At 40.9% G+C, this 23,301-nt stretch overlaps 1 protein-coding gene and 1 pseudogene across 1 annotated transcript; one reads left to right on the plus strand and one right to left on the minus strand.

Annotated features, from left to right (window-relative positions):
• Positions 1-6,327: 6,327 nt before the first annotated feature.
• Positions 6,328-11,406, minus strand: LOC133892179 (uncharacterized; annotated as a pseudogene).
• Positions 11,407-20,823: 9,417 nt separating this feature from the next.
• Positions 20,824-22,703, plus strand: LOC133892180 (protein FAR1-RELATED SEQUENCE 5-like). The gene is made up of 3 exons (XM_062332894.1): positions 20,824-21,524; positions 21,639-22,092; positions 22,155-22,703. The coding sequence occupies exons 1-3, from the start codon at positions 20,824-20,826 to the stop codon at positions 22,701-22,703; spliced, it is 1,704 nt and encodes a 567-aa protein (XP_062188878.1).
• The last annotated feature ends 598 nt before the right edge of the window (positions 22,704-23,301 follow it).

The following is a 23,301-nucleotide window of genomic DNA, read 5'->3' on the forward strand; positions in this document are numbered from 1 at the left end:
CAAGAACTAGAAATGTAAGTCAGAGAAGTCCGCTCCTTTTTAAGGGGGGTAGTCTTTCTAGCTAATCTCTTGGTTCTGGAACCTAAAGATAGATATTGGAAACGGCTAGTCAACAAAGGTAATGAGGTAATAAAGTGTGCTAAAGGAAGGACAATACCCAGAAGCTGCACTTTGACCACAGAAGTGATTGCTAAGAACAAGTACTCTTTCCTTGGAATTAGGATATGGCTTACTAAATCTTCAAGGATAAAAAGGTCTGCCAAGGTCAATCAACAGATGAGAAGATCATTAAAAAAATAAAGGAGACTTATCAAGAGTGCTAAATCTATAGAATTCTCAGAAATTAGAAAGCACTAAGATGTATCATGATCTCAAGGATTCTTATCGATAGTATGGAAACAAGAGTGCAAAGTATATGGTCCTATGTGACACATGTGAAAAAAGTTAGAATAGTACATCAGAGACAACTACAGCCACCCTTGGCAACCTATTGGGCTAGATTGTCAAAGGCTACTGTGTATGTGTGCATTGCTTGGATGAAACAAAGAGTTTGTGGCTGAAGAACAGCTGAAAAATGGTGTACCTCATCATAAATTTCTTCACATGGATCACCTGTACCGCAGCAACAAGAGAGTTTTTGATGGGAAAGTTGAGACTCGATCACCTCCTAAGCATCGCACTGGGAGATAGGGACTTAGGGTTATCCTTAGAAAGGGACACGGGAATACACCGGTTCCGAAATCTAATATAGAGCTCCTATGCTCAAAAAGAAATCTGTCTTTTATGACTTAGCATATTGGCTGGATTTGGTGGTTCGACACGCAATCGATGTCATGCATATTGAGAAGAATGTGTGTGATAGCTTGATTGGTACGTTACTAGACATACCTGGCAAAACAAAGGATACACTCCAAGCATGGAAGGACCTAAAATGTTTGAAACTCAGACATGATCTACATCCCGAAGAGATGGAAGAAGGCAACAAATATCTTGGCCCCGCGAGCTACAATTTGAGCAAGGCGGAGAAAATTACAATGTGCAACTGCTTGCATGGCATCAAAGTTCCATCCGGTTACTCCGCCAACATAAAGAGACTAGTAAACATGAAAAACTTGAAGTCTCATGATTATCATGTGATGATGATATAGATGCTTCCAAATGCAATTAGAGGTATTCTGCCGTCGAAGGTCTGAAACCCAATCATAAAGCTATGTTCATTATTCAACATGATATTACAGAAGGCCATCGATCTGACCAAGCTAGATAAGCTGCAGGAAGACATGGTCGAGACTCTATCCCAGCTTGAGGCGTTGTTCCCTCCATCGTGTTTTGATATCATGGTGCATCTCATTATTCACATTGTGAAAGAGATACGTATTCTTGGCCCCGTGTTTCTGCATCAGATGTACCCTTTTGAGAGGTTCATGGGAGTTCTTAAGAAATATGTTTGTAACCGAAATCAGCCGGAAGGCTGCGTGGCCGAGGGCTAGGGAACCGAGGAGGTCATTGATTTCTGCATCGACTACATGAATCTCAAATAGATTAGTGATGCATAAGCAGATAGAATGTGCTCAGTTGAATATGTTGGCTCACGGACTGTCTACTACAATCCTCATATTTCGAGGATATGACATGAATGGCTATATATTTTATACAAGAGCTCAAGATAATAAGAGCTCCAACTAAAATAGCGGTGTCCGTATAGATGTCTGCGACTGCAATGGAAATAGGGAGACCTATTATGGATTCATAGAGGAGATCTGAGAGCTCGACTATGGAGTATCAAAGGTTCCTCTTTTCCAGTACCAATGGGTCAGACTCCCAGGGGGTGTGAGGATCGACAAGTACGGTATTACTACAGTGGACCAAAAACTCGTTGGATATAGAGAAGAACCATTTATACTTGCGAATGATGTTATGCAGATCTTCTATGTTAAGAACTCGGACCCGACTAACAAGGAGGAGCGCCACATGGTTTTTCAAGGAAAAAAAGATTGTCGGAGTGGAAAATGCTCTTGACGAGGAAGACTACAATCATTTCGACGCGCTACCTCCTTTCGGAGAGGACATCGACCTAGGTCCCATGGAAGACACCGGTGAACCTCCCTATGTACGTCGTGATCATAATGAAGGGCAAACTGTTAAGACAAAGTAGCTAAACTGTATTAATTACTATGTATGAATTTGTTTTAGATGCAATTATACATCACTTTTGTTATGAAGCTTCAATTTGTAGTGTATGGTGGAAGATATATTTATTATTGAGCATATTGACTTTTGATTTTAGGTATATACAAAAATTAAATAAATATGTATTAGGTCTACTATGTCAACTTAATGTTAATAAATATAGACAGTACAAACTCAATCGAAATCAGCTGAGTAGCGCAGCAGTTTTGTTCAGTCTTACTTGGTGTAGGGCTTGGGTTCGAGTCTCAGAGCGCGCGCGTGAAGCTAAAATAAAATTTTTACACCCCGCGACACCAACAATGAAAGGGGTTTCACTGCCGATGGACATATTGGGCTGGCAGTGAAACTGCAGTGAAAACTAGTTTCACTGCTGGTGTACTTATTAAGCCAACAGTGAAAATGTATTAGGTCTGCTAGGTCAACTTAATGTTAATAAATATAGATAGTACAAACTCAACCAAAATCACCTGAGTAGCGCAGCGGTTTGTTCAGTGTTACTTGGTGTAGGGCTTGAGTTCGAGTCTGCGTGCGCGCGCGAAGCTAAAATAATTTTTTTGCACCCCGCTGCACCAGCAATGAAAGGGGTTTCACTGTCGGTGGACATATTGGGCTGGCAGTGAAACTACTTTCACTGCCAGTGTACTTATTGAGCCAGCAGTGAAAGTAGTTCCACTACCGGTTTTCCTAGTAAGCTGGCAGTGAAGGTACCATTTCACTATCGGTGGTCATATTTAGCTGGCAGTGAAAGTCCTCACCTATAAAATAGCTCGATGCCCTGCACCCTTTGACACTTAGAAAATTTTTCTCGTTCCCTATGTCGTCCTCCGAAACACCTCCCAACGCAGAGGAGCCCACACTGCCAGAGGTCCATGAGCCCGTGCCCACTGTCCGTGTCCTCCTCGACGTTGTCATCCTCCTCCCCGCCACCCTCTCCGTCCTCCTACCCGGTGCCATTCCCATCCTCCTCAACACCGTCATCCTCCTCCCCACCGCCGTCGCCATGCTCCTCCCCGGCGCCATTCTCGTCCTCCTCCCCGGCGCCATTCTTGTGCTCCCAAGCCCCAATACATCATCATGGTGAGTACTCCACCACCCGCCATCTCCCTCCATCTCCCAGACGGTGTTTGTGGTTGCTGCGAAGTGATAGGTACTATGAGGTTAATAGTTGATTTGGTAATGGAGTTCTGGTTTCACCACTGGGTGGTTTAGTCAATTGAAATTTAGTCGAGTGAGCTCAATTCTGGTGTTTAGAACTTTGGTGCTCAAGCATTCAATTGGTAGTGGTGCTGTGTTGGTGGAGGTGCTTTGTTGGAGGTGATATGCTCTGTGATGATCAAATGGAACACTGAGGTTCGGCTAGATGTCTAAGTGCAATAGGTGTTAAATCTGTTTGTTCACTGTTGTTGGATCGGCACAAATTGCCCTGATAGTAGTGGTACATTCCATTGTTTAGTCCCTGTGCTTATTGTTGGTAGTTTGTACATTGCCAGTTAGGCTTGATTCCTGGACTAGGAGCTGATGTATTTGTTGATTCAATTAATCTTGTTTTGATTGAATTCTGGAAGAACAGGAAAACCTTTGGTACTACTGTGATATTTTGCTACTCGTTTAGTGCTTGTTTCTCAAAGAGTAATCCTCTCCCTGTTAGCTTTTATGTCCAGCAACATTGTCCAGGAAGAAAGCTCAATTTCAGAGAACATTTTTTTTCAGTTTTACATCTAGTTATGATCTTAGCTTCTAGCCCAGCTTGTCATATGTCAAATGGACAATTAGGGAGTAGGATATCGTAGTCCTGGGGCTAATTGTTATATTTATCTGAGAGCAATTTTATTCAATCATCCATATGCTGTTCAGTTCATTGTCTTGCTTGATGGGATGTGGTTTTGCTTCTGTACTCATGGCACTTAAGTGTATGTTCATGTTCAGTGTATATGAACTACTTTATTTCTTGATTTTTATATTCGGGTGGTCCTCAAGCATATTTTGCAGTCGCAAATGATGAAAGGAGATAACTATTTACCATATATATGACTGCAAAGCTCGACTGGGATGGTTGTTACACATGCACCTTGCACATCTTTTCACTATCCCAGTCGAGCTTGCAGTCGTATATAATTATCTCCATAATCTGATGTGGATCAATCAAATAATAGTGACGATGATGATATGGCTCGAGGCTGTATTTCTTTATTATTTCTAGAATTTTAGTACTGATTTTGTGGGTTTGGAGAGGAAGCATTCTTCTCAAGTCAGCAAAGAATGCGTTCTCTCTGAACATGTAATCAATATTGAAGTCCTAATAAGGCCATTTGCTAGAGCCACTGATCCTAATAGTTCTTTGCCATAATATTCTTTGGTGTTAGTGTGGTTTGTAGTATATCATTTTTGAATATTCTCTGTAAGAACAATATGTCAATTGTCAGTACCCTTATGCCTATTTTGCTATGTTAGATGTGACTTTTTTTTGGTTAAATGTGGTTCTAACGTACTCAATTACAATGTTGTATGTGTATGCATTCTATCTATCGACTCCTTCATGGTTATCTCACTCTTTCGATAGCCTCTCTCCCTCCCTCATCGGCTTTATCTCTGCCTCCCTCCTTTATCAGCTCTCTATATGTATACTACTCAACCACTCATTGTCATCGTATGCAGAATTTCAAGAAGGAATAGCACCACCAACCACCGATCCAGCCTAGGTGCCAGAAGGAGATGTAGTGCTGCCGTCAAACATTAAACAAGGTAGCCCAAGACACTACCTCAACCTGGAACAAATAGGTGCCTGTAGAGTCGATGACGTAATTCATAATTAGATGAATGCATCTCTTCTTCATATTATCGTATAGGTCCCAATAGTTTTTTTGCATCTGCGCAGATGCTTAATGCTCTGGAGGGTCACGACAATGAGCAATCCCAGGCGCGGCATCGTGTCCGAGGTCCCTCGAAGATGCCTACCGGGTGATTTGTGATCATGGAGGTGTCTCTAGTAGGGGAGCCAACTGCACCTGAGAGAGTTCTAGGGTCATACAAGTCAGTCTGTGGGATTGCTGTTAAGGATCACGTGTCCATCAGCTACAGATTGTGGACTAGCGAACGAGGTGATCTGCATGTGGTTCCAGATTCGATCAACAACGACATCTTGTGGCCCAATATATTAGATAAGTTCGACTTCCCTGAAGAGACATATATGAAAGTAGTTAAGTGTAAGACGCTAATGATCATGGGCCTTTCATTTAAGAACTGGAATGGCACACTGGACTGAACATATGTGCAAAATGGTACAACGCCAGATTTCCGCAAGTGGCCATGATATGATCGCGCTTACAGAAACACACGCGAACACTTTTTGTGGCCCGATCTTCACGGTGGAAGTAAGTAATTGAGATAACTGTCACCACGTGACCTGACGAAGAGGCAGTGCACCACGAGATTTTTCACACGCGACGAACTACCGAGACAATCGCCCTTCCACGTACTGACGAACCAGCCCACGCAATCACGCCGTTTAGATGTGAAGGCACGAACAGGATGAACCGCAGTTCAGCGTTCTGCAGTCCCCTCAGGAATCGAAAGAACAAAGGTTGTAAGCCCCTCAAGACTCACTAGAATTCATATTATCACAAATATATGTTCTGATTACAGAATGGCAAAAAAGTCCCCCTGCCTTCCTCTACATAGCTATATATAATGCTTACAAGAAACTGAAATCTGTGCGTGCACACATGCATGCATGCAGATGGTGGGCATAAAGTCTATTATGAGCTTTATGGCTATTTATTTCTTTTTAACAGTAGGTAACAGCCACTCAATTCTGCATGCAATGGTTGCCTCTAGTGTCTTCTCTCCTTTATTAAGAGCTGTTCAATGATTTAATTGCTTGTAGCTCTTTATTTCTGATACAGTGCCTTCATATGCTAAATGCCTTTGGGTAAACTGTCATTTCTGAGAATCATAAAAGAAGAATATGAAAGTAGCATATTTCCTGAGATATCAGAATTAGATGAATAAAGGTTAGCATTCACCTGGGCTTGTATTTCCTTCTCTAGTTTCTTAGACCTGCTTCTAGTGATTGGTCCCACAATGTCATTAGCACTTGTATCAGATTTGGATATTGGATCCTTACTGGACATGTCCTCATTAGCCTCCCCCTCTTGAAAAGGAGTCATCCTCGACTGGAAGTAAGTCTTTGACATTGAACGTTGCACTGACATCAGTGTAATCTGATGGTAACTCGATCTTGTAAGCATTGTCATTTATTCGTTCAAGTACTTTGAAAGGCCCATCTCCTCTTGGGGATAACTTATTCTTGCGTTTTTGAGGAAATCGCTCCTTATGAAGATGTAACCACACAAGATCACCTGGTTGAAATGTAACCTTTTTCCTGCCCTTGTTGGCCTGTTTTGCATACTGAAGTGACTTCTTCTCAATGTTCATCCTCGTCTCGACATGTAAGCTCTTGATTATTTCTGAGCGCTTGGCAGCATCCAAATTCACCCTCTCCTGCAATGGTGGGGCAAAAGATCTATTGGAGTATGGGGTTTAAAACCATAAACAATTTCAAAAGGACAAAAATTAGTGGTGGAGTGTACTGCCCTGTTATAAGCAAACTCAACATGAGGAAGGCACTCCTCCCACAACTTTAAATTCTTCTTCAAGATAGCACGTAGCAGTGTTGATAAAGTACGATTGACAACCTCAGTTTGACCATCTGTTTATGGGTGGCATGTAGTCGAAAATAGTAACTTGGTTCCCAGTTTACACCACAATGTCTTCCAAAAATAGCTCAAAAATTTTGTATCATGATCAGAAACAATTGTCTTCGGTACTCCATGTAAACGGACGACCTCCCTGAAAAATAAATCAGCTACATGTGAAGCATCATCAGTCTTATGACATGGAATAAAATGGGCCATCTTTGAAAACCGATCAACTACAACAAAGATAGAATCCCTCCCCCTCTGAGTCCGAGGTAATCCAAGAACAAAATCCATAGAAATGTCTTCCCACGGTACGCTAGGAATAGGTAACGGAATGTATAAACCATGAGGATTGAGGCGAGACTTAGCTTTCAAGCATGCTGTGCATCTCTTGATATGGCGCTGGACATCACGCCTCATGTGAGGCCAAAAGAAATGGTCTGAGAGAATCTATAGGGTCTTCTTAACTCCAAAATGGCCAGCTAAACCACCGGCGTGTGCCTCCTGTAAAAGAACACTACGCACAAAACAAGCTGGAATACATAACTTTTTAGCGCGGAACAAAAATCCATCATGTATATAAAACTTTTCTGAACCTCTCCCTTCAACACACTTAGAAAACACATCTTTAAAATCAGAATCATCAGAATAAAGTGTTTTAACAGATTCAAGACCAAGCACTTTATTTTCGAGTTGAGTAATCAAAGCACATCTTCTTGATAAAGCATCAGCAACAATATTATCCTTACCTTTCTTATGTTTTACAACATAGGGAAATGTTTCAACGAATTCGATCCATTTAGCATGACGACGATTTAACTTTCCTTGACTTTTAAGATATTTCAATGCCTCATGATCAGAATGGATAACAAACTCTTTAGGCCATAGGTAATGTTGCCAATTTTCCAAGACACGAACTAAGGCATAGAGTTCTTTATCATAAACAGAGTAATTCAGATGTGGACCACTTAGCTTTTCAGAAAAATATGCAACAGGTCTTCCCTCTTGGAGTAACACACCTTCAATACCAATTCCACTAGCATCACACTCAATTTCAAAAGTCTTACCGAAATCTGGTAGTTGTAGTAGTGGTGCTTCACAAAGTCATCTTTTTAACTCTTGGAAAACTTCTTGTTCTACTCCCCACTTGAATGGAATATCTTTCTTTGTCAAATTGTTCAAAGGTGTAGCGATTGTACTGAAATCTCTCACAAATCGGCGGTAAAAACCAGCAATGCCATGAAAACTTCGAAGTTGGCTCACATTTGCAGGACTAGGCCAATCTTTTATGGCCTTGATTTTCCCTTCATCCACTTGTATTCCCTGTGATGTGACAACAAAACCAAGGAAAACAACACAATCTGTGCAAAAGGAGCACTTTGCAATATTACCATACAACTGTTCAGCTCGCAAAACTGCTAATACTTGACGAATATGATCAATATGTGAGTCCAAAGATTTACTGTAAATCAGGATATCATCAAAATATACAACCACAAACTTGCCAATAAAAGATCTCAAGACATGGTTCATTAAACGCATAAATGTAGAATGTGCATTAGTCAAACCAAATGGCATGACTAACCACTCATACAATCCAAACTTTGTCTTGAAAGCGGTTTTCCATTCATCACCAGGTTTCATACGGATTTGATGATAACCACTACATAAGTCAATTTTGGAGAAAATGACAGATCCACACAACTCGTCTAGCATATCATCAAGCCTAGGAATGGGATGACGATATCTCACAGTAATAGCATTAATGGCACGGCAATCAATACACATTCTCCAAGATCCATCTTTCTTAGGTACCAAAAGCACAGGAACAGCACAGGGAGAAAGAGACTCTCGCACGTACCCTTTATCCAGAAGTTCTTTTACTCGCTTTTCAATTTCCTTTGTTTCTTCAGGATTTGTACGATATGGTGGTCGATTCGGAAGAGTTGCACCAGGAACCAAATCAATTTGATGCTCGATGCCGCAAATAGGAGGAAGACCAGGTGGCACCTCATTAGGGAACACATCTTCATAATCCTGTAATAAATCAAGAACAGCACTAGGCAATATAGATGTTAAGTCATTAGTTTCAGCATGTTCCTTGTACAAGAGTACAAAGAATGGTGTTGTGGCATTTCTCACATCTCTCAAATCACTCTTCCTCACTAACAAACACTCATTTTTTTGTTGAACTCATGTGGTGTTGTCAGTAGGCTTTTTGGAGTAGGATGGCTGAGGATCCGCTCTCTTACCACTGTGGTTCTCACTCAATTGTCTTTTCTCACTCTCCTCTCTCTTTTTCCGAGCAACATCAGAAGCATGGATTTCCTCCGGCGATAATGGAACCAGAACAACTTTTTTCTCTTTATGCACAAATGTATGCTTATTAGAGCGACCAAAATGTATAGAGTCCACATCAAATTGCCAGGGACGCCCCAACAGTATGTGGCATGCTTGCATAGGAACAACATCACAATTCACCTCATCATGATAATCACCAATGGAGAATGATAACCTCACCATGGAGGACACTTTGACAGTTCCTGAATTATTGAGCCATTGCATATGATACGGATGTGGATGACGGCGTGTCTGCAAACCAAGCTTCTCAACAAGTAGTGCACTTACAATATTATTGCAACTGCCACCATCAATGATAAATCGACATACCTGCCCTTTCACTTTGCATCGTGATTGGAAAAAGTTATGCCTTTGTCCTTTCTCAGCTGCGACCAACTGTGTAGAAAGAACACGACGAACCACCAAAGAATGATTTGATATATCCATGTCATGGAACAAACTTGAAGAAGTAGATTGGAGAGATGAGTAGATGAAAAAGACAATAGTGGCAACTCCTCGCCTACTTCAGGGACACAAATAACCTTGTCTACTATTGAATGAGTGCTCAGCAATACAGGAGCAGAAATATCAGCTTCCAGATCACTCAAATCAGCAAGAAGAGCATCAAAATCAGCATGAGTAATATCTTGGGCAATATCTGGAGTGGTAATTGATGGACCACTCAGCTCACCAACAAACTGAAACGATGGGCGTGCCAAACAATTCAGGTTCAACTCACAGTCACCGTCCTCAGCCTCATACTCATAAGTCTCAATATTCTCATCTTCTGAAAGTATGTCATCTTGTGCATCGTCTGTATCACTTTCTGAATCATATGAACCATCAGCAAGAACGATAATAGTACGACGATTAGGACATTCAGCTTGTTTATGGCCATGTCCACCACACTTAAAACACTCAATGTTACTTGTCTTCTTCTTGCTATCGGAATGAGAAGAAGTAGAACGATTGAAAGGTGCTTCTTTGTTCTTGGCCTCAAATGGCTTTGCTGTTGACGATGCTTGACGTGAAGGTGTAAAAGGTGCACAAAATGCAGATGATCGCGATCCAGCACCTTGCTGCTGTGGACGATGCCAGGGAGCTGAAGTATTACCAACTGCAACAGTAGCTCGACGTTGAGAAGATTCGGAAATAATCTGTCGTTCTGCCCGCTTAGCAAAATGAACTAACTCAGTCATATCAGTGTAACTTGTCATGTCCACCTTGTTTGCAATCTGTTTGTTCAGCCCAACTAAGAAACGAGCCATCTTGGACTCTTCATCTTCATTGATCATTGTACGAAGTAGGCACATTTCCATTTCTTGAAAATACTCATCAACAGTGCGATCTCCTTGGACTAAATGCTTCAGCCGCAAATGCAATTCACGAGTGTAATATGCAGGAACAAAACGTCTCCTCATCTCTCGCTTCATTTCTTCCCAAGTGATATAATCATGTCCTACACGGTGGAATTCAGCACGGACTTGGTTCCACCAAGTGACAGCATAGCCTTTAAACTCAATTGCAGCAAGCTTTGCTTTCTTTTCTGCAGAATATTCATATAAATCAAATATTTGATCCACCTTGGTTTCCCACTCAAAATAAGCATTAGCATCCTCTTTTCCTGTGAATGAAGGGATGGACACTTTAACCTTTCCCAAACCATCATCATCACGACGTCGTTCAGGAGCACCATGCAGTCTGGCACGATGACCATCTTAACCAGCAAAAGGGCGATCCTCGTAATCGTGATGACGACCAATATGTTCACCATGTTGATGGTCATCATAGTCTATGAAGTCTGGATCTTCATAACCAGCATGTGCAATAGGAACTCTGCGGGCACGACCAACAAATTGTGGTCGACCAAGAACCGCTGGAATATTGTTGAGGCCATCCAATCGGCCCCGACCAGTGGCCTGTCCAGGATAAGGGGCAGATCAGGTGCACGAGCTGCAGCCTCTGCTTGAATACGTGCAGCCTCATTCTCCAAAGTTGTATGGTCATCATCGCCATCCACTAGATGAGCCGCAGGTGGCACCTGAGGTGGTGTAACCTGCAGACCTTGCATCAGCTGTAGAAGGTATGCCATTTGTGCTCGCATCTGCTGGAACTCCTCAAGAGAAACACCAGCACCCACATTTGAAGTGGAAGCATGTGTATCGTCATTGCCTGCCATGTTAGTAGTAGGAAAAAAATATGTGTATGTATGTGGAATCACTCCCTCACCCCTTACTTAGCAATGTTCTTTGTCACCCTAAAGGTTGAGAACCATGGCGGTAATCAGCAGTGGAAGAATGATTGTACCAGAGACGACGGTGCACAATTCTCGGGTTGCTTTGGGTGGGGTTGGGTGGGAAAAAAAATTTGACAGGGCTGCAATCTGCAAATTAGTGATGCACAATCGAATAATAATCCAAGTGAATCACAAGCCTATGTTGCTGATCAAAGATATATGGATAGGAATGCAACCAACACAGTGAAAGCACAAGTACTTGAAAGATCTGCACCAACTGAATGCTAGCCCAAACTATGTTCTCTCTCTTTCTTTTCAACGACTCTATTTTTTTTTTGTTTCAATCTTTTCAGGTGTCTCTTTTTTTTCTGAATATATTTCTTTCTTTCTTTTTCTTTTTTTTTTTGTTCTGCATATACACTCTCAGCGGAACAAACTCATATCACCAGAATAGGCTGGTCTAGGAACATGCACGAAAAGATATATGTGAAAGTTCAGGCTATTTTTTGTGGGCTGATTGATACACATGAAACAAATTGTAGTTCAAGAAGTAAAACTAGTATGTGGGAAATTGAATATAGTACTGTAGCAGCAAAGGCAGAAATATTCAATCAGCAACTAGACAATGACCCAATGGATTAAAACTCAAAAATACAAACTAAAACCAGATGCAAAAAGAGGCTAGGTAATATTTTTTTTAGAATATTCTTGGACTATAGGACAGAAAACAAATTAATCTAAACTAACAGGGTAGAACAATCCAACCGTGGCAACGGAGGCTCTGATATCAAGATGATATGATCGCGCTTACAGAAATACACGCGAACACTTTTTGTGGCCCGATCTTCACGGTGGAAGTAAGTAATTGAGATAACTGTCACCACATGACCTGACGAAGAGGCAGTGCACCACGAGATTTTGCACACGTGACGAACTACCGAGACAATCGCCCTTCCACGTACCGACGAACCAGCCCACGCAATCACGCCGTTTAGACGTGAAGGCACGAACGGGATGAACCGCAGTTCAGCGTTCTGCAATCCCCTCAGGAATCGAAAGAACAAAGGTTGTAAGCCCCTCAAGACTCACTAGAATTCATATTATCACAAATATATGTTCTGATTACAGAATAGCAAAAAAGTCCCCCTGCCTTCCTCTACATAGCTATATATAATGCTTACAAGAAACTGAAATCTGTGCGTGCACACATGCATGCATGCAGATGGTGGGCATAAAGTCTATTATGAGCTTTATGGCTCTTTATTTCTTTTTAACAGCAGGTAATAGCCACTCAATTCTGCATGCAATGGTTGCCTCTAGTGTCTTCTCTCCTTTATTAAGAGCTGTTCAATGATTTAATTGCTTGTAGCTCTTTATTTCTGATACAGTGCCTTCATATGCTAAATGCCTTTGGGTAAACCGTCATTTCTGAGAATCATAAAAGAAGAATATGAAAGTAGCATATTTCCTGAGATATCAGAATTAGATGAATAAAGGTTAGCATTCACCTGGGCTTGTATTTCCTTCTCTAGTTTCTTAGACCTGCTTCTAGTGATTGGTCCCACAATGTCATTAGCACTTGTATCAGATTTGGATATTGGATCCTTACTGGACATGTCCTCATTAGGCCACAACTGCAAGATCATTGGCAAGCCTTTGCAGATTACAAGTCGTCGGAAGAAGCACAGAGGTTGAGTGCGATGAACAAAGCAAACTCAAAGAAGAACCTCTACCCCCACAAAGTTGGCAGCCATGGGTACGTGAGGAAAGAACGGCAGTGGCAACAACAGCTAGATCAACTGCAAGAGAGAGGTGTCACACCTGAGACAGAGGGCTGGAGCGATCAATGCGCTTCTTTCTTGGGAGGGGTGCTTCTTACTCGTCTGATAGAAGCTTATACTTTATGACCTCCAAAGACCAGAAGTGACAAAAACGCTTGCAAAAAAGCTTGCGGAAGCCCACGAGCAGTCAACACAAGGCGCTTTCAAGCCAGACAGGGATAGGGACGAGCTCACTTTGGCCCTAGGAAACAAGAAGTACTGTGGTCGCACATGAGGTGTTAGGGTGATGGGTTGGAAATATGGATTCCAAGGCGAAGTCAACAGTTACAAGAGCTGAAAAAGATCCCAAGCACAGAGAGATGCAGAACGAGAGGCAGAACAAGCTAGGATAAGGTAAATGCTTGAACAATTGTTAAAAAAGGAGAGGGAACATACAGAAGAAAAAATAGCATAAGCCCTCATGTGGGAACGAGGCACCATTGTGATCCCATAGGAACAGCCGACAACGTCTCCTAAGGTTGTGCGCTCTAGCCCCGGTGGTCGTCGGAGTAGCTGTGCATCCACGAGACTTCCGGGAGCTAACCCCATCACTTATCCTGTGGATCTCATCACAGCACGGATACCATGTGCACTACACATTGGTGCTAGGAACATTACCATCAAGGTGGCTTCCAACGTGGCTTATCCCCATGGCTCCCATGAATATTTGCACGTGCGTACAATACCAGAGGGCTACACCGCAGTCGAAGTAGATGAGGCAGTTGACCAGTACCGCCATGTTGAGGTGGACTACCCTGCAAAGGAGGGGGCGAACACTATAGGAGAGAACGTGCACATTCATTGAGTGGGAGAAGGTCTACATAGTGTTTTCACCAGGGATAGCTACCGAGACTCTCTACTCTCCACTACACCCCAGGCCGTCGTCGCCTCAAAGATTTCCCTCTCCTCAGCCATCTCCAAAAAGAAATCCACCTCCTCGGCCATTTCCTCGAAGAAGTCCATCGCTCAAGAAACCAGCACCATAAAGAAGCCAGCCATCAGCTCAAAAAACAAGATCAGGTTCTGCAACATTTAAGCAGACAACATCATCTAAGAAGTCAGTGGCATCTAAGAAGTTAGCAGAACCTAAGGATGTCTATTCACTCACTGCTGAGGAAACAAAAAAGGTTGTGGATGCCAGTGTCACGTCTCATTTCCATCCTCTACCGAAGCCTGTTGTTCCTAAAGATTCCTTGAATGTTTTCATGAAAATGGCCAAAGCTAAAGAGACGGGGTAGGCTTCAAGTAAGCCGCCAACTAACTATGAACGCATTAGCAAGATGCAAGCTAAGAGCAAACCAGGCCCAATCATTAAGGATGCTCCAAACATTGCAGACTTCCTAGCTTCTTCTAGATTAACAACAGAAGAACTAGCACGACTTACTGTGGGAGCGGATATATCAAAGTCAGATGTTATATGGCCATTTGAGTTGGGTAAACCTTTGGTCAAACCAGGTATAGAAAGGAAACTTACAACTCAAATGCGTCGATTACATCAATGGTACTTGGAGCAGTCCAGGCAGGGTTTTTAGGCGTTCCCTGTGAGATACAAAGAAGAATATTTCCTCAACGGGTACGACTTCTTCTAGTTGGAATTCTTATACTTGTATGAACTGTACAAGGAAGATGCCCTCGATGTGGCTATAGTCAGAGCGTAGACTTTGTAAGTGACTTATGCATATAATTCACGTTATATGATCTTGCACCTTGTAATTGCATAGCTAACTTCTCTCTTTCGTATAATGGAGATCGAAGCATATGAACAAGACTTAGATAAGAAAGTAGGATTCATTGATCCTGGCCTTCTAAACCAGAAATTTGTAACGAAGAATCCAGACTTCACCGAGGCCTACTTATTGAAGTGCCTGCGTCACCACCAATACAAGAAATTCATACTCTTACCCTACAGCTATGAGTACATGTTTGTGTGCTAGGGCATCCTCATTTTATTGGCAACTCGATTCTAGTACTAATTTGCTATGGTAACATATTCTGCAGTTTTAATTGGATCCTCTTTGTCATCCACCCAGACTTGAGCAAGATTATTATGTTGGACTCAGCAAAGAGAGATCAGACGACATACCAAAACCTCATCGACATGCTAAACAAGTTAACTCGATCATGTAATCTCTCGACGATTGTATCTAAGTTTAATTGGTATTCATATTCACGTACAGGGTGTACACAAGATACCACAAGAAGAGTGTTATGCACTTTCCATTCATGAAGGAGTACACTGTAAAAACCGACTTTCCGGTACACAATAAATATTCATATCTTGCATTTCCTACTGAATAAAAATAGTCAATTCATTCCACTGACGAATCATTTCCTCTTGATGTGTATGAGGTAGCCACCCGGCAACAATCTGTACACATTTTATGTTCTTACTTTCATGCACGCATTCAGCCTGGACGGAGATGCTGTTAGGTTCAATGACCTTGAGGTATGAAATAACATATCGATGCCTTCTTTTCAATTTTTACACGTGTTCAAGGACTAATTCTTTCGATTCTTCAAACGCAGTACTCCAAACTACGCACAAGTGTGTTACAACCTGCTGAAATACGCGCCCTTCAAGAACAGATAGCCGGGTTCTTATTGGAACATGTTATCAACCCAAATGGCAAGTTTCATGAACTGATCATGCCGTCCACGCGTGCGAGACCTTCAGATGATACCTTACCTTCAAGTAGAGAGTATGCAACAAGGAGGAAGGCTACCAAGGGGCTTTACAACGTATTCTATTTCCGCAATTCACACAATATTAATAAATGACATTACCTGTTTTACGATATGCCACCATTGTGTCAATGCAAACACTTATTCAGTTGTAAATCATAGATTTTTCCATTTGTTAATGAATTATATGAATTACTATGCATGATACGAAGTTGGTATCGTTGGACATCTCTTGGACACCATGGCCTTCCAACGATGATGCAAAAGAGGAGGATGAGGAGGAGGATGAGAGGCTAGCCCATGAGCTGTGTACTACGGAGGAGCAAGAAGCAGTATCCGGTAAACACGGCCAGGAGGAGGAGGTGAGAGGGTGACCCGTTAGTGTGCTACAGAGGAGGCCGAAGCCTGAAAACTTAGAGGCGTTCAGGCGTCAGACTTCGATATCATTGACACGCCGGCAAGCCTGAAGCATAGGCGACGCTCGAAAGGTCGATCAGGCGTTCCCGGGTCCTCCACTCCACCACCATCGGGCCCTCGGCATCCCTGGACGTACTCACGCCATCAATCATCAGTGCGGGGACGCAGTCCTCGTCACGGGAGAAGTAGCGAGATACTGGACTGGCTCAACTCAACTGACTTTTCAGGGGTGACTTGTAATATTGTGTGTTTGTCGATGCCTGACTTGTAATATGTGTTGATTACTATGTATTAATAAAGGTATTTTTATTATTGATTTACAGTAAATATATGTATCATTGTATGCATGTATTGAGAGAGATGGAGAGATTGAGGAGAGAGAGAGTACAGAGAGGACAAAGAGGAGGACCGTGGGGGGGGGGGGGGGAGGGAAAACATTGCCAGGTCAAACCTTCGGCCGGTAGTGATACCCAAGGCATCACTGCCGGTTGAATCCTTCAGCCGGCAATGATAAACCCTTCACTGCCGGTCCACCAAGCCAGCACTGATAGAAGTCGACTATCACTGCCCGTTGTCCACTGGTGGCTCCAAAACTCCAAAATCGACAGTGAAAGGGGTTTTGGAGCCAGCAGTGAAGGGGTTTTCTGTAGTAGTGAGGTCATACATCACCTTAGTTCCGTTTCTTCACAACATATTCCTGAGATAACAAAAAACTTGGATTAGTGACATGGATGGTAGGTACCTTGCCACAAATCTAATTTATGCCAGTTACCGAATCAATTGGGCTTCAAAGTCTTCTTACATCAAAATTTGACATGTAATGCAGGACACCGAAAGCCAAATCAAAGCTTTAGGAGTCGCTATTAAAATCAAGGAATACACAGCTGCATAATATGTGTAGTAAAGAAAAAAACTATACCTGTCAGCAGGCTTATAATGCAAACGAACATGGTATTTGACGGTGTAGTTATTGAAGTTTTCATCCCATCCACTGAAAAATTGATCCTTCCAGAAGCCCAAGTTTGTAATTTGGTGATGTATATGTCATGGCAAGCACATTGTTCTCCTGTATTATGGCTTAAGACTGGATAAATACATATATCTGCTTCTCCTCTATGTCCCAATGTACAGGGACCACCAACCTCTTCTATTACTTGGTACAAGGATCCGTTACAATGAACCAAAAATAATACCCTCCGTTTACAAATAGTAGACATATTTTATTTTAGAAAAATTAAACTTTATTTACTTTAACTAATATTTAATCAAATTATAAGAATGTCTAGTGTATAAAAAATATACAATTAGGTTCATAATTTAAAATGATTGTATACTATATAGTTTTCGTAGCTATAAATGATATATTTTATGAGAAAATCTTAGTTAAAATCTAACTTGGTGGACCAAATCTAAAAGAAATACATGTACTATTTTTTAACAGAGAGAGTATTGACATCAAAGCATTAAAACAGTCCTATGAAAAAAGGTATTTACCGGCCGGTAGTGCTCTAGTTCAATTTTGAGATGTGCATCAACGACAAGGTTTTAGGACCTGTTTAGTTCATATACCAATTTTATCATAATTTGCTATAATTTTTTATTACACTCATTTAAGGTTAGTCGAATAAACGCCTGTGCGTCCGTTTGCATGTACGTCCGCACACTCCCTATTAGGAAACAAATCCTGATTAGTAGGCTTCCTAATCAGGCCACGTACTCAAAGCAGCCCATTGCACGAATCGGACACGAAAAGCTCCACCTGACGCGCTTCCTCTCAGTTCCCGGGCCCACCCCTGTCTCCCACCCCAGCATGCCTTCCCAATCCCCGCACGCCTCCTCCCTGGAGCAAGAGGCGGAGGCGATCTGTAGCTTCTAGATCACCATTGCCGCACAGGAAGAAGCAAGAAAATTCTTCCAGATCACCATTGCTCCCTGGAGCAACAGGTATGCATTTGCCCATCTGATTGGCCATCTGATTGCTTTTTTTGCAGAAAAGAGAGCTCTTAATGTTGATTAAATGCAGATCTAAACATAAACTTGCTAATAAATGCATAACTCAGAAGAGACAGAAAAATTACCTATATAAGCACATCTATGCCAAATTGGATATAGCAAGATGTTGCTAATTTTGATCCCCTAGTGCTATGCATCACAGATCAACATTAAAATTTGTTTCCCTAACAACACAGCACATTAATACTGTAGATCTGTTTTTCAGATCTGAACATCAAGTCAAATTGTCCCAATTCATATGCATGATAGATTAACATGCAAGTTTTCACAGCACATAAACCTGGGCACAAGTTCAGAAAGCTGCCTCACATATTTCTGACCATATATCTACACATATTCGCATACCTAACCTCAGCTGCGCATAGCACTGTACTTTGAACTACATCAGAAAGCAAATGCACAGATCACGTAATATAGTTTTGAACTACCAAAATTTAAACATAACCGAAATTTGCACGATTTTGCTTGATCCCAAATGAGTAGATTCTTTTTCTTGCATAATGCATATACAACAAGCATTGCAGTGACTATTTTGAGTACCTGCATTGCAAATAGAGAAAAATAAGGGTGTGTGAGCAAGTAACTTTGCAATCTACCTACTTAATTGCCAAACATGCTTATCAGTTCATAAAAATATGCTTCTCCAACCCACTTAAGTAGCCTAACTTGATCACCAGATTTGCCTGACAGTTAGTGCAAGCAGCAGCAGAAAAGTTCCAAATCTTGGAGTAGGTTGTTGGTCCATTTTACTTTCTCTAGGGCAGTAGCCAGTAGGGGATAGATGAGCAGATGAAAGAAAGAACCTATACTCCATATTTAATAATCTGAACAATTAATGAAGTAGGCTAAATCTCTGGTGGTTTAGACTTGTTAGTTATTAAAATATTGCTTCTTCAGATATTTAATAAGATGAACAAAGTAGATTTGCCTCACAGATGCCACAGGTATGCATTCATAGATCGCATAGCGATATCTCAGAGTAAGAAACACACATCAAATCTAATTTGGACACTAGAATTACCTTATTGCTAGCTGTTGCTTTGCATGAAACACAAAAGTGCTTCCTGAAAAAACAAAAAACAATACAGAGTTCAATATTTTTGTAGCATCTCGTTCCCACACAAATGCACAAATGTTAAAGAAAAAAAGAAGCAAACATGTGAGTTTATACTGTTGTACATATGTCATTCAATTCTAGTTTTATGTTTCATGTCCATGTAGGAACCAACAAAAAAAAGAAGTGATACAAGATGGATTTGAATGAACTACCCCCTGATGTTGACTTTGATTTCATTTTTGGAGCTAACATAGATACGTTTACAAACAATCCAACCTTTTGAACTCAGGTGGATCCTGTTGAGCAGCGATGTGCTCCGAGCGTTTCAGAGGTTAGAATGCCACTTGAAGATACACTTATCCTATATGCTTATGCAGCTCATTGCGTATATGCTTATGCAACCTATTGCATATATGATTATACAACATATGCTTTTACATACTTTTATATTTTGCTTGGACCTTTTGAAAATATGCTTCTGCAAAGGAGAAAATATGGTTATACAACACAAATTTTGCTTCTTGTTCATTACATATATACTTATGGAACTCATTCCATATATGCTTATGTAACATGTGCTTCTACATACTATTACATTTTGCTTGTACCTTCTGAAAATATGCTTCTACATACTATTAAATTTTGCACTCAGGTGGATCCTGTTGACCAGCGAGATGCTCCTAGCGTTTCAGAGGTTAGGTTGTCACTTGAAGAGACACACTTAGAAGAAATTCAGCAAGTTGTTCATAACACATAATTGGCTGGTGGTCAATCTGGTACAGAAGGTCTTTTTTCAGAAGCTGTTGAGGCAGAAGAAGTGTGGTCTATACCTCAAGGGCCACACAATGGAATGACATTCAAAACTCTATTAGAAGCAAAAGAGTACTACAATTCATATGCTAAAAGAATTGGCTTCTCAATCAGGACCAACACATCACGCAGATCAGCATTTACAAAAGAAGTAGAAAAGGTACAATTTGTTTGCAACAAAGAAGATAAAGGGAAGAAAAGTAAATCTGAAGAACAAATTGATGAGCTTATATATGATTCTGATGATGATTCTAATTCTGATCAAGAGGGGGGTGCTAAGATGCCAGTAGAAGGAGAAGAAGACTGGAAGCATAACAAAAAGAGTTTCACCTATCAAAAGGAAGAGGAAAAAAAATGAAGTGTACACAATGCAAAGTAAGAATGGTTGTGAAACTCATTGGTGCTAGGTGGCATGTGATTTATTTCATATCTGAGCACAATCATGCACTCATTACCAAGCCTTCACTAACAAAATTCCTTAGGTCACATAAAAAAATTCCTAAAGAAGAGAAAGCCTTTATCTCTTTGTTGCATGGTTGCAACTTAAAAACTGGGCGTGTTATGCAGCTAATGTCTGAATTATATGGATCTAGGCAACTAGTACCATATGAAGATAAAGATGTGCACAACTTCCGCTCAACACTACGTACAACTGAAAAGTATAAAGATATGCAAGAAACGTTGGAATATTTTGAAGAATTGAAGCAACATGACCCAGATTTTTTTTACAAGTTTAAGTTGGAAGATGATTACAGGCTTCAGAACCTATTCTGGATAGATTGTGCAGCAAGGAGGGCGTATGAAACATATCGTGAGTGTGTATCTTTTGATACAACATATATGACAAACATGTATGATATGCCCTTTGCACCCTTCATTGGGATAAACAGACATGGTCAATCATTCCAGCTAGGTTGTGCGTTCCTAAGAGATGAAAAGACACCAAGCTTTATCTGGCTTTTTCAAACATTCTTGGAAGCAATGAAAGAGAAAGCTCCATTGAATATTATTACTGATCAAGATGGTGCTATGAGAAGTGCAATTGAACATGTGTTCCCACTTGCAAATCATAGGAACTGTCGATGGCACATAATGAATAAAGCAGCGGGTACTGTAGGTCCTTTACTTAAGGAAGATAAAGAGTTGCAGGATGAATTCAAGGACTGTATAAACTACAGTGTCATGCCAAAAGAGTTTGAGGCAAAGTGGCAAGCTATGATTCAAAAGCATGGGTTGCAGGACAACAAGCATTTTGGGAATTTGTATAGCATCTGACCGAGTTTTGTGCCAACGTACTATATGCATTGCTTCTTCCCGTTCTTCCAATCCACGCAAAGAAGTGAAGGTTTTAACGCAGTGTTGAAGTTGTATGTCAGCCCAAACTTATCAATACTGGACTTTGTCAAGCAATACCAGAAGATTCAAGATAAGTGGCTTGTTGCTCAAGATGGGCAGGACTTCAAAACCGATGATAAGACTCGAAACACATGGTCGAAGAACCCTATTGAGAAGCATGCCTCAACTGTGTACACGAAGAACATATTCTATAGATTCTCAAAAGAATTTGAAAAGATCGAAGAGTATTTTGTGCAGCATATAGGTGACTACCAGTTCAGGCTTGTGCCAAATGACAAGTTTGTTGATGGCTATGGCGCTAGGTCATATGATGTGACAGCAATTGAAGAAGAAGAAAGCTACTATTGCGAGTGCAGCAAGTTTGATAGGGATGGCATAATTTGCTGTCACATCATCAAGGTTATGAGCAGATTTGGTGTCAAGAAGCTGCCTGACCGATACATAATGGGAAGGTGGAAGCAACAAGAAATGACTGTTGGCACAAATGCTAATGCAAATCTTCAAGCTGATGTTGGGACTAGTGTATGCCTTTGTAGAACCAAAAGACAATAAGAATCAGCAATCTTGCCTCCACGCTCACAAAGTTTGCTCGCGAGGGATCAAACTCAGAAGATGCTTATGAAATTGTTACAAAGCACATTGGAATGATGCGATCTAAACTTGAAGATCTAAAGAAGAAGAAGAAGAAAAGGACACGGTGTAATGAGATATCAGCTAATACTTCTGCTGGTGCTCTCAATAATCCCAGCACTCCTCATGCTACAAATGCCCATATGACTGCAGCTTCTGCACCTTTAACTACTACAACTTCAGTTGCTGCATCCACAACTGCTATGTCTAGTCATACTGGACTTGGGACTATTGGAACAAATCTACAGGATCCTACTATTCCTAGTAATTCAAGAAAAGTAAAGAATCCTCCAAGATCAGTTGTCAAAGGGAGAAAAAAGTCAAAAAGGCTATCTAATGGAATGAATGCACAACCAAAGAGGAGGAACCAGTGCAGCATTTTTCACTCTGATAAGCACACAGCTCCCAAGTGTCCGAATAAAATAGAAAAAAGAGTTCTAAATGCAGAAATGTAGCTATTCACATAGCAGATTGTAGAGATATAAACATCAGAATATTAATTTAATTTAATTATGTAATGAACGATGTGTTGCTTTTATTGAACCAAAGTGATTGATGCAGTTTACTTCATATTTGAATATCAGGATGCTTCTCTGTTTTTGAAAAAATATGCTTGTACATACTATTACATTTTGCTTTTACATTTTGTAAGCATATCTGAAAACTACTTTTACTTCAACGAGCATGAAGCTACAAACAACATTCAATCAAAACATATAGGCAAAATCATGTCACAGGAAAAAGTATTCAAAAACATTTGTGAGATAAAAGGTGCAGATGGAGAGACAAGAATTGTCATACCACCCTAAAAAGTTACCAAATAATGCACCTAGGGAGTACAAGTTACATAAAATTTGCTTCTTGTTCATTGCATATATGCTTATGCAACTCATAAAAATACTTGCACGTCGAATTGAATGAAATAAAAACTAGGAGATTGTAGCAGGTACCTATTCTATTTTTAGCTTGTGCTTCCAATTCACGTTATTTTTAGGGTGGTTGAGCCATTTGTATGTCAGCAACTTACTAATGTTTGGCATATATTCTTCCTTG

Source organism: Phragmites australis, chromosome 15 (assembly GCF_958298935.1).
Source record: "Phragmites australis chromosome 15, lpPhrAust1.1, whole genome shotgun sequence".
NCBI lineage: Eukaryota > Viridiplantae > Streptophyta > Magnoliopsida > Poales > Poaceae > Phragmites > Phragmites australis.

What these genes read in the sequence shown, in the direction of transcription:
- LOC133892180 (XM_062332894.1), top strand. Translation starts at nt 20,824, where the DNA reads ATGCAGCTAATGTCTGAATTATATGGATCTAGGCAACTAGTACCATAT. An exon ending in AACAAGCATTTTGGGAATTT is followed by an intron (nt 21,525 to 21,638) that starts GTATAGCATCTG and finishes GTTGTATGTCAG; the next exon opens with CCCAAACTTATCAATACTGG. An exon ending in GGAAGCAACAAGAAATGACT is followed by an intron (nt 22,093 to 22,154) that starts GTTGGCACAAAT and finishes ATGCCTTTGTAG; the next exon opens with AACCAAAAGACAATAAGAAT.